Raw genomic sequence first — 12,126 nt, 5'->3', positions numbered from 1 at the left:
AATGTTGTGCCTTCAGGTCTATGTTTTGTGGGTTCCCTGTGTGAATGTAGAATTGAGGAAACCAAGTCATTTACTTATTACCATAATTGTATCTGTTATGAAGCAACTATTTTCTCACTAAATATGGTATAATACACTGGGGTTGATTTACTAAAGGTAGACTGTGCACTTTGTAAGTGCAGTTGCACTCCACAATGGTGTTTGTTCCAGAGCTTGATAAATGATTGGATGATGGAAGTCAGCAGAGTTTCTCCTCATTTACTAAGCTCTGGAGAAAATGCTGTTGCTTAGTATAGCTGCATTTGCAAAGTGCACAGTCTATTTGCATTTAGTAAATCATCTCCACTGTGTTATATGCTGCTAGATGCATAGAATGGTGCAACCAAAAAAGCTGTGGTTGTGGGAAGGCCCCGATTTCAGAAAAACTTACATTGGGGCCTGTTGGCCATTCCAAAAGTGTTTTGTATAGCCCTGATGAGCTATGTAGTGTCTGCTGATGTTACCCAATAACTGTAAAAATCTTGTATGTACAGCCTGATCCCTGGAACACTCACATATGGAAAGGAGTAAATGGGACTCCAACCAAGAAGAGAGCCATTGGATTTAAGAAGCTGGCCAAGTGAGTATTGAATCAGTGGCTGTATAATGTAAATATTATTGTTGCTTTATATTATTAATAACTCGGTTGTACTTTATCTACAGGGCAGTTAAATTCTCAGCAAAATTAATGGGGCAAGCAATGGCTAAAAGAGTAAAAGCTACAATCCTCTATGCGACAGAGACAGGAAAGTCTGAAGTCTATGCAAAAACATTGTGTGAAATCTTCAAGCATGCCTTTGATGCGAAGGTAAGACATTGTTTTAAAGCTTCAGTCTCCAGGGATGTTATAAACATCTGTGAAAAAATCCAAACACCGTGGAAGAAGATTAAAGATGTACGGCATTATGTTGAAAACACGTTTATACATACAGAAATAATCCTGCATATAGAGTGAAATAAGAAAGTCTTTGGATTACAGCTGTTCTTATTTTATTTATCCTCTTGTATAGAAAATTGCTCTGTAGAAACATATTTGACATTGTATTCTGAGTTTTCAATGGCAATCACAAATAATTGCTTTTTGCTCCAGGTCTATGGATCAAAGCCATGTTTAAATATAACTGGTAAAAGTTATTATTAGTTTTTATAAGATTCACTAGTGTTCATATGTGAATCACTAGCATTGGTGTGGGTGCATTTCTTTTGGATCTGTTCCAGTCCTCTAAAACAATGATGCCTGCCATTGTTTTTTAAGACTATTGGAATTGTTCATTCCAGTTCCTATAGGCTAGTATATTTACATTCCCAAATAAATAAATGAATAAATAAAAGCTGTCTTTTATGCTGGATCTCCCTGCTGAGCTGTTGTGTTCTGACAGGGGGACACCCCCCTCCCCCGCCAGAACACTCCTCAGCGTTCTCTGCCATTGGCTGAGAGCGCTGATCAGGAGTCAGTCGGCTGCTGGTTTTCCAGCATGCACATCCGACAGAAGCCAGCCGAATGGCTGAATAGCTGAAATGTTGATAATATGATCAGTAATAACACTGATTGGTTCCTAATCTTTAGCCGGAACCAGAAGCTGTCCAAGATAGTATGGTCTCAGGGCTAAGGTCAGCCATAAACAGAGCAAATTTCCTTCCTGCAAGAAAGAACTTTGCTTGAATCCCCCATCAACACTGGCTGACACCCCCCCCAGCCGAGGGGAGGGTGGAGGAAGCTGCTCCCACTGGGAGAACACAGTGATTGATTGTTGCTAGTGGCTATAACAGCCCATACATGGTTCAAATCTCAGTCGGTTCCTGATGAACCAGCCCAGATTTGAACTGTCTATGACCAGCTTAAGAGTAGGCAGTGCTGTATATATTTATCTGTCAAAACAGAGTGTAGATTAAAGTTCCCTTTGCACAGGGCATTCTGCAAGGGAACATTCATCTATAGACTGCACTCCTAGTCCTAATAGATAAGATTAGGAGTTGTTGTTAAACGTAATGGTCACCTTAAGTTTAGGTATTGGTAAAAATGCTAAATTTAAGTGTTAAATTAAGATGAGGCTAAGAGCTAAGCCATAATTTTTTATTTTAAGTCATAGTGAAGAGAGTTAGTTGCTAAAGTCACAGTGAGGTTTAGTCTAAAGCCTCGTACACACGATCAAATTTTCGGATGGGAAATGTGGGATGACAGGCTGTTGGCGGAAAATCCTACCGTCTGTATGGTCCATCGGACATTTGTTCCTGCAGACAAATGTTGGATGGCAGGTTTAAAAATTTCCACGGTCAAATGTCTGTTGTCAGATTTTCCCAGCATGTGTACACAAGTCCATCGGACAAAAGTCCAACGTACAAACACGCATGCTCAGAAGCAAGGGCGAGCCAGAAGCGGTCGGTCTTGTAAACTAGCATTTGTAATGGAGAATCAATATTCGTGACGTGGCAAATTATGAAATATCGAAATGCAGCGCACATTCTCTTCTTCTTTAACCACTTTCAGACCGGACCATTTTGCTGGTAAATGACCAGAGGTCTTTTTACACTTTGGCACTGCGCTGCTTTAACTGGTAATTGCGCGGTCATGCAATGTTGTACCCAAACAAAATTTGCGTCCTTTTCTTCCCACAAATAGAGCTTTCTTTTGATGGTATTTGATTGCTTCTGCGATTTTTATTTTTTGCGATATAAACGTAAAAAGACCGCAAATTTTGAAAAAAAATGATATTTTCTACTTTTTGTTATTAGAAAAATCCAATAAACTCAATTTTAGTCATACATTTAGGCCAAAATGTATTCAGCCACATGTCTTTGGTAAAAAAAAAGTCAATAATTGTATATTTATTGGTTTGCGCAAAAGTTGTCACATCTACAAACTAAGGTACGTTTTCTGGAATTTACGCAGCTTTTAGTTTACGACTGCCTATCTCATTTCTTGAGGTGCTAAAATGGCAGGGCAGTACAAAACCCCCCCAAATGACCCCATTTTGGAAAGTAGACCCCCTAAGGAAATTGATAAGAGGCATGTTGAGCCCATTGAATATTTTATTTTTTTGCCTCAAGCGATTGAATAATGACAAAAAAAAAAATTTTTTTTTTTTTACACAAAGTTGTCACTAAATGATATATTGCTCACACATGCTATAGGCGTATGTGAAATGACACCCCAAAATAAATTCTGCTGCTTCTCCTGAGTATGGGGATACCACATATGTGGGACTTTTTGGGAGCCTAGCCGCGTACGGGGCCCCGAAAACCAAGCACCGCCTTCAGGCTTTCTAAGGGCGTAAATTTTTGAGTTCACTTCTCACTACCTATTACAGTTTTGAAGGCCATAAAATGCCAAGATGGCACAAAACCCCCACAAATGACCCCATTTTAGAAAGTAGACACCCCAAGCTATTTGCTGAGAGGCATGTTGAGTTCATGGAATATTTTATATTTTGCCACAAGTTGCGGGAAAATTACAAACTTTTTTTTTTTAACAAAGTTGTCACTAAATGATATATTGCTCATGCATGCCATGGGCATATGTGAAATGACACCCCAAAATAAATTCTGCTGCTTCTCCTGAGTACGGGGATACCACATATGTGGGACTTTTTGGGAGCCTAGCCGCGTACGGGGCCCCGAAAACCAAGCACCGCCTTCAGGCTTTCTAAGGGCGTAAATTTTTGAGTTCACTTCTCACTACCTATTACAGTTTTGAAGGCCATAAAATGCCAAGATGGCACAAAACCCCCACAAATGACCCCATTTTAGAAAGTAGACACCCCAAGCTATTTGCTGAGAGGCATGTTGAGTCCATGGAATATTTTATATTTTGCCACAAGTTGCGGGAAAATTACAAACTTTTTTTTTTTTTTTTCACAAAGTTGTCACTAAATGATATATTGCTCACGCATGCCATGGGCATATGTGAAATGACACCCCAAAATAAATTCTGCTGCTTCTCCTGAGTACGGGAATACCACATATGTGGGACTTTTTGGGAGCCTAGCCGCGTACGGGGCCCCGAAAACCAAGCACCGCCTTCAGGCTTTCTAAGGGCGTTACAGTTTTGAAGGCCATAAAATGCCAAGATGGCACAAACCCCCCCCCAAATGACCCCATTTTGGAAAGTAGACACCCCTAAATTTAGGGGTACACTAGTGAGACTAGGTAATAAATGGCGGGTGCCCTGAAACTATAAAAAAATAACTAACCAACCAGCGTCACCTGTAACAGTTATATGGTGATTACTGGTGAAAGGGTTAACTAGGGGGCAATTAGGGGGCTTTATGCGGTAGTATATGGGGGTCCCTGGCGCTATAAAAAGCTGCAGCGAACCTAAATACCTACCTGCCTAACTAGCGTCACCTGTGACACTAATACAGCGATCAGAAAAACGATCGCTTATTAGGCTGGGTTCACACTGGAGCGATGCGGGAACGCCACGAATGCGCGGCGGGTTCCCGCATCGCATGCCTCCCGGCGGCAGTTCACACTGCCCTATGCGAACTGCTGGGAGTGTCAGTGAAATGTTACTGACACCCCCAGATCAGTTCGCATATCGCAGTGCGATCTGCAAACTCGGATCGCATGGTGTGAACACCCATGCGATCCGATTCTGCTGCGGGCCAAAAAAAGGGTCCCGTGCGAATTTGCGGCGGGTGCGGCGAATGGCTGAACTCGAATCGCACAGAGATCGGATGTGATTTGCACTGCAGTGCGGTGCGAATCACATCCGTTCTCATAAACCGCTGCAATGTGAACCCAGCCTTAGTGACACTGGCGACGGGGGGTGATCACGGGGTTAAACCTTTATTGGGGGGGTTAGGGGGGTACCTTAGAACTAAAGGGGGCTAACCCTAACTGCCCTAACAGTTATTAGTCACAAATGACACCCGCCGGGTGATCAGGGGGTTAAACCTTTATTAGGTAATAAATAGCGGGTGCCCTGAAACTATAAAAAAATAACTAACCAACCAGCGTCACCTGTAACAGTTATATGGTGATCACTGGTGAAAGGGTTAACTAGGGGGCAATCAGGGGGCTTTATGCGGTAGTATATGGGGGTCCCTGGCGCTATAAAAAGCTGCGGCGAACCTAAATACCTACCTGCCTAACTAGCGTCACCTGTGACACTAATACGGCGATCAGAAAAATGATCGCTTATTAGGCTGGGTTCACACTGGAGCGATGCGGAAACGCCGCAAATCCGCGGCGGGTTCCCGCATCGCATGCCTCCCGGCGGCAGTTCACACTGCCCTATGCGAACTGCTGGGAGTGTCAGTGAAATGTTACTGACACCCCCAGATCAGTTTGCATATCGCAGTGCGATCTGCAAACTCGGATCGCATGGTGTGAACACCCATGCGATCCGATTCTGCTGCGGGCCAAAAAAAGGGTCCCGTGCGAATTTGCGGCGGGTGCGGCGGGTGTGGCGGGTGCGGCGGGTGCGGCGAATGGCTGAACTCGAATCGCACAGAGATCGGATGTGATTTGCACTGCAGTGCGGTGCGAATCACATTCGTTCTCATAAACCGCTGCAATGTGAACCCAGCCTTAGTGACACTGGTGACGGGGGGTGATCACGGGGTTAAACCTTTATTGGGGGGGTTAGGGGGGTACATTAGAACTAAAGGGGGCTAACCCTAACTGCCCTAACAGTTATTACAGTCACAAATGACACCAATGCAAAAAAAAAAAAAAAAAATGACATTGGTGTCACTGTGACTGGGGGGCAGGGGTAATTGGGGGGGTGATCGGGGGGTAAAGGGGGGTTGTGAGTGTGCCTGGCATGTTCTACTGTGTGTGTAGAGTGTTGGTGCAACTCACCGATCCGCTCTCCTCCGTGTCGGAACGAAAAATACCGACACGGAGGAGAGAATACATCACTTCCTCTCCTGTGTTTACATTACAGGAGAGGAAGTGATGTCACCGGGGATTTCTATTCGTCGGGAGCGATCGCGAGGGGGTGGCCATGAATGAATGGCCGCCCCCTCGTCCCGGATCGCTCCCGGACGAAAACCGACCGCCGCAGGCACCGGGCGGGGGCCCGATCGGGCCCCCGACCCGCGGGAGGCAAGGGACGTACATGTATGTCCTTATGCCTGCCCGTGCCATTCTACCGACGTACATCGGCGTGCGGCGGTCGGCAACTGGTTAATGGGATAATAATGAAACTGCTTTGCTGGTGATACTGATGGAGTTATTGCAAACAAATTGGCAAAGGCTTTTTTTTCTAGTGATATCAAGAATAATATTAATATGTTTTTTTTTTGTTTTGTTTTTTTACCACAACACCATTATCCCGTAGTTTTTAAGATCAAAGATACAACTATGTTGGTGTCCCTTGTCAATTTTACATTGCATTTTTTTAAATGTAACTGCCTACTCCCAAACTGTCATTTGAAGTAAAACACATAGCCAAGTATTATTCTACACAATTTTTTTTATTGTGCATTAACCTCCCTGGCGGTAATCCCGAGTCTGGCTTGGGCTGGAATTTCAGTACCACGAGCGGTAACCCCGAGCCAGACTCGGGATCGCATCGCTGGATACAGGGAGGATACAGGGATAAGTTACTTACCTTGTCCCCTGGATCCAGCGATGTCCCCCCGCTGTGTGAGCGAGCTGTCCTCTGCTCGATTCACACAGTGCCGAGTGCCGCCGAGCTCCGTTCCCTGTGATGTTTCGGCGCACGGGAGCGGAGATCAGCACCAAATTCAAAAAAGTTAAAACACACAAAACACATACAGTACTGTAATCTTACAGATTACAGTACTGTATAAAAAATACACACCCCCTTTGTCCCTAATGGTCTGTCCAGTGACCTACATGCACTTTTATATTATAAATACTGTTTTTTTCTGCCTGGAATTTGGAGATTGTCCATAGCAACCAAAAGAGTCCCTTTATGTCAAAAGTGATTTTAGACCAACTACAAAACAGCGATAATAAATTATAATCACTTGCAGAATTAAGCGATAGCGATTTCTGGAGAGATCCGTCATCAAACACTAAATCTAATGACAGCGACAATTCTGCAAATGAGCAAATTTCAGTGTTTTTGAATTTGATTATATTATTGAATACATTTTATTATTATTTATTATCATTATATATTATATTATAATATTTATCATGCCCAGGATGTCTACTAGACTCTTGTTTGAACAGATTTAAGAGAGTTATTCCTAAGAATTGCAGGCCTACAATATAAAACGCAAAATTTCCGTGCAAAATAATAGTACCGTTTTCAGCACCTAAAATCAGAAATAATCATACCGCCAGGGAGGTTAAAAAAGAAAACAAATAAAATTAAATATGCTATCTGCCAATAGAACTTAACCAAAAAGTGCATTCTATGCATCCAAAAATATAGAAAATATAACAAATCAAATCATTATTCAACCCAAAAAATAATGTCAAAGTAAAAACTCCAAGGCCAAAAATAAATAACATGTTATCTCCACCGATTCAGCAACATGTCTGGTTGACGAACCGCCGTTCAGCTATAAACTGAAAAGCACGAAATAAAAAGCACAAAATGAAAAGCGTGAATATACACTCACCAAACTTCTACTAACATGGAATTAGCAGAAGGAGCCCAAAGGGTGGCTCCAAAGAGCTGAAAAACCATGTAGTACGTCTAGTACGTCACTACATTCATGATTGTTGGCCAACAATTTTGTGCCATTTGTATGCAAGACAAGTTTGGGTCAACGCCCTTCGGACAAAAGTCCACAGATTTGTTGGCAGAAAATCAGATCGTGTGTACAAGGCTTAAGAGGCTAAGAGGAGTCAGGCCTGTAAGAGAATATTTGTCTACTATTTTAGTGTTGGAAACATTACTAGCAAGCTTCTGTTCAGTTAATGATGATGCTGATTATGATAAAGGCTGTTTGATCTATGAGACATCTTGTAGGTCAGGTCATCTTTTTGAAGAGCGAGGGCCACTTAAAGAGGGAGTCCACCTAAAAAAAAATATTAAAAGCCAGCAGCTACAAATACTGCTCTTAATAAATGGACGCTTACATGTTCCAGGGTCCAGCGATGTTGGCAGCCAAAGCCGAGCAATCGCTCGGCTCTCGGCTTCTGCCGTCGCCATTCTCATTGTGGGAATCAGGAAGTGAAGCATTGCTGCTTCACTTCCCGGTTCCCTAGTGCGCATGCGCGAGTCACGCTGTGCATTGTAAGCGGTCCCAGATATCTCCTGGGACTTGTGTGTTTCCCAGGAGACAGCGGGGGGTGCTGGAAGATGCATGACTCCCGCAGGAGTCTATTCCTGGAAGTGGGTGCAGATACCTGTATTAGACAGGTATCTGCACCCCCTCCCCCCTGAAAGGTGCCAATTGTGCCACTGGAGGGGGGAGGAATCAAATGAACCGAAGTTCCACTTTTCGGTAAAACTCCGCTTTAAGTGATTTTGTAACCTGTTGCGGGCCAAATTGAACAATGGGATTTAACCACCCCCCAAACTGCAAATGTAAACGAGCCCTTACTGTCTTGAGCCTCCTATAAGACTGCTTTCACACATTTGTTGCGGTTTACCCACACCGTGGCTGCAGTGCTGTGAACCTGCAGCATTGCTGCTGGTTAGCTGCACTCCCCAAGTGAAGTGCATCACATTGTTCAGGACAGGAGCTGGCGCTACAGAGCTTATGTGGCTCCTTCTCTGCTTCCTTCGATGCTGGCACCGGCTTCATGCACTCTGATACTTTGGGATGGCGGCTTGGTAACCCGTTGATAGCGATCTGAGCTTGCCGACCTGTCATCCCAGAACATGGGCATCCACTTCCCTGGTTTGAGGTTGAGGACCACATCAGAGGGCTTCGCGGGCCCAGAATACAATAAAGCATAAATATAACTGTGCTGTAAAAAGAAACAATGAGTAAGAATAAGTAAAGTCCTCTCTTGCAAATCTACCCAAACCCTTCCCAGTACCCTGTGCTCTGTTGAATGCAAAAATATATGAATATATATGAATATATGAATGGCACACAGTACTCCTCCTCCTCTCAGCCTGAATATCCTGTGCTCTTTGCATTACTTCCTGTGAGTGAAATATCTATTGATGATATCTATTCTGCCATGTCCCCTGCTTTCCTATTTTAAACTGACAGTGTTAGGGATAGAATTACATCCTTCCTAGCCTCTCCTCCAATGGTCAGACTTGTGCTGACATGCCCCGCCCCCCGCCCTGCACAACCATTCACTGCGAAGATCTGTGTACTGTTGTTTCTCCACCTCTACCTCTCTAAACCCATAATGCAACTGAAAACAGAGATTATGTGATCATTTATGAAAAATTAAAAAACAGCTATTTAGAATTTTTTATATATATATATATATATATATATATATATATATATATATATATATATATATATATATATATATAAAATACATAAACATTCTGCCTTTATTTCCAGCTGAATGGGTTGTTGTCCAACCTACTTTTATTAATCAAGATTCTCACCAGCAGATCAGACAATAGAAAATGCCAAGCCACCTGGCTCCCTCTTCAGCAGCAGACTGCTCTTTTCACAGGTCCCTCAGACCATCTTACTTAGCTCTCCTGGTTCTTTGGGCTCTCCTGGCTCAATAGGGAATATCCAGATATCCTGGGTTCTCTCACTCCCCCGAGACTCTCTCATTCCCCTAGACTTGTCTAGTCGCCTTTGCTCTCCCAGTCCTCCAAATTTGCTTAGCTGTCCTGACTCTCTCAGGCCTGTTGTCCAACATGGAGTGCTCATGAGAAGAGCACTCTAATGGCAATACACCTGTCTCCTGGATGGAGCACACACCTGTCTTCTGACAGAAGCCCTGAATTTTGCCCAAGCTGTGTGCACCTGGAGCCTGCTGGGCAAAATTCTGCATACGTGTGAACCATGGGTCCTTTCTAAAACCATTTTCACAGTGGCATGGGCCCCGCACTGTCACAAATGATATAGAATAATTAAGACTATTGCTGTTGCCTTTGATTGATTACTGCTTGGACTGAGTGTATTTCTCGGGTCTTTTTATGTCACAATTTTGTATGTGTGTTTTATACTTATGGCAGCCAGTGCCTTACAGCATGTGTTAAAGTAAGACCGTTTAATGTTATGTGTGTTATGGTCATCTTAAGAAAGTAGGCTACCTTAATAATTATTCAACATGCCTATAATCATCATATGTTTATGAATTAGATTATAAAGGTCCGTATAGTATGTTTCTTAAAAAACAAAACAACATTTTTCCCCACAGGTAATGTCAATCGATGAATATGATATTGTACATCTAGAGCATGAAACCCTGGTTTTAGTAGTTACCAGCACCTTTGGAAATGGGGATCCACCAGAAAATGGAGAAGTAAGAATCTTGTGTATGATGGGATATTATATAAGGTGACACATGAATAATGTGATTTGTTTTTGAGATATTGTAAAATACAAGGTTGGCAGGAGTTGGTTTTCAAATACTGAATACAAATATTATTATAATTTAAATCATAATTAACTATGTTTAAGACAAAATTGTCTGGCTTTGAAGAATACACTGAAACTGTACAAATTGAGATTGAGTTCTGACGTTAAGTTTGTAAGGCTGTACACAGTACAATACAATAGTAAATATTCAGTCATTCTACATTGTACATAGCATATTCCTCACCACTCTTTGCTTCGCTCTGTGTTGTACATTGTATTCTGCACAATGCTGTATATACACTGTGCTATATATTCTATACTGCACTCCGCTCCACTTCGTACACTATACTATACATAATAAACTTCAAATTGTTCTATTGCTTACACTAATGCTGTCCATTATACTGTATAGCCCACACCACTCCTTTCTGTACACTGCTGTTCAATATACACTCCATCCCACTCCACTCTATATACTGTGCTGTACATTCCACACTTCTCCACCTTGCACACTATGCTGCAATGTATACTACACGCTGATCCGCATATAATGCATAAATCCTCTCAGATGTGTAAACCACGCTGTACACTATATCGCTCACTCTCCTATATACTGCAGTGTGTATTTCTTACACATTGCTCCACTCTATACAACGTGTGTGGTACAATATATACTTCACACTCTGTGCATTATACTGTACATCATATATTTCACACTGCTGCACTTTGTATACTGTGCAGCAGACAGCAGATTGCATTGATGCTTTCTGTGCCCAAATGGACACACCTTTGCTAATATACATGATAATATTATCTTATATTACTATGGCATGAATGTATATTAATGCTAAAACATGTTCTCCTATTTTGTTTTTCATTTATGTTTTTTGCAGAAATTTGGCTGTGCTCTTATGGATATGAGGCATCCTAATTCTAATTTAGAAGAGAGAACGTGAGTTTACTTTTTTGTTACCCTTAAAAATAAAAAATAAACAGATCCTGTTCCCTTAAAGCACATTATACTGCACAGTGCTTGTGCTGTGTAATTTGCCCCCCTGTAACACCTGAAATACCTGTCTGCTCCTGCCTGGTTCTGTCCTCCCCTTTGTAAACTGACCACGGTATAGCATGTCTGCTGAGCCCTAACACCGTGGTCAGTTTATGTGCTTCCATCATCCACAGCACGCCTGTCCTCCTCTGTCCTCTCTCCCCCCTCCCCTCCCTGCCTGTCATCTCTGTGTCCGTGCCCGCCCCCTCCCCTCCTGCTGCTAAAATTACAGTTCACAAGTCACATTATCCTCTCTGTTTAACAATGTAATCTGCCCAAGTGTCTGTGTTTTATAAAAAAAATTGCAGCTATATACCTCATTTCAGAGCGTCGCTCAGCACTCGCGTGACCCGCCGCCTCTCTCCTCCTCCCCTCCTGACTGACATCAGCAGTGGAATCTCTGCCCCGCCCGCTGCAGCTGTCAGATGGGGAGAAGAGAGAGGCGGCGGGTCACGCGAGCGCCAGGTGGCACTTTGAAATTAGATATATAGCTGATTACTTTATTTTACAGAGAGGATAGTGCGCCTTGTAAACTTTGGGTTAACAACCACTTTAAAGATGAATTTTCTTTGCTAGAGACAGCTGCCAGGAGCTTAGTATTTATAAGTGCGCTGCTCTTCTGTCTCCGCAAACTACATTGTGTGGAATCACCCTGTG

The 12,126-nt window shown here is 42.8% G+C and overlaps 1 protein-coding gene across 4 annotated transcripts in view; it reads left to right on the top strand.

Moving 5' to 3' along the window:
• NOS1 (nitric oxide synthase 1) overlaps nt 1-12,126 on the top strand; it is a 358,775-nt gene that overhangs the window by 288,153 nt on the left and 58,496 nt on the right. For all 4 annotated transcript variants that reach the window (XM_077462056.1, XM_077462053.1, XM_077462055.1 and 1 more), the window contains exons 13-16: nt 534-619; nt 703-847; nt 10,261-10,365; nt 11,315-11,373. In XM_077462056.1, coding sequence (XP_077318182.1) covers nt 534-619; nt 703-847; nt 10,261-10,365; nt 11,315-11,373 — 395 coding nt within the window. The remainder of the gene's footprint in view (nt 1-533; nt 620-702; nt 848-10,260; nt 10,366-11,314; nt 11,374-12,126) is intronic.

Source organism: Lithobates pipiens, unplaced genomic scaffold (assembly GCF_037356315.1).
Source record: "Lithobates pipiens isolate NorthernLeopardFrog02 unplaced genomic scaffold, aLitPip1_a1.2 Scaffold_3, whole genome shotgun sequence".
NCBI classification, from domain to species: domain Eukaryota; kingdom Metazoa; phylum Chordata; class Amphibia; order Anura; family Ranidae; genus Lithobates; species Lithobates pipiens.
The sequence above is the reverse complement of the archived record's forward strand: the minus strand, read 5'-3'. Positions and strand labels throughout refer to the sequence as shown.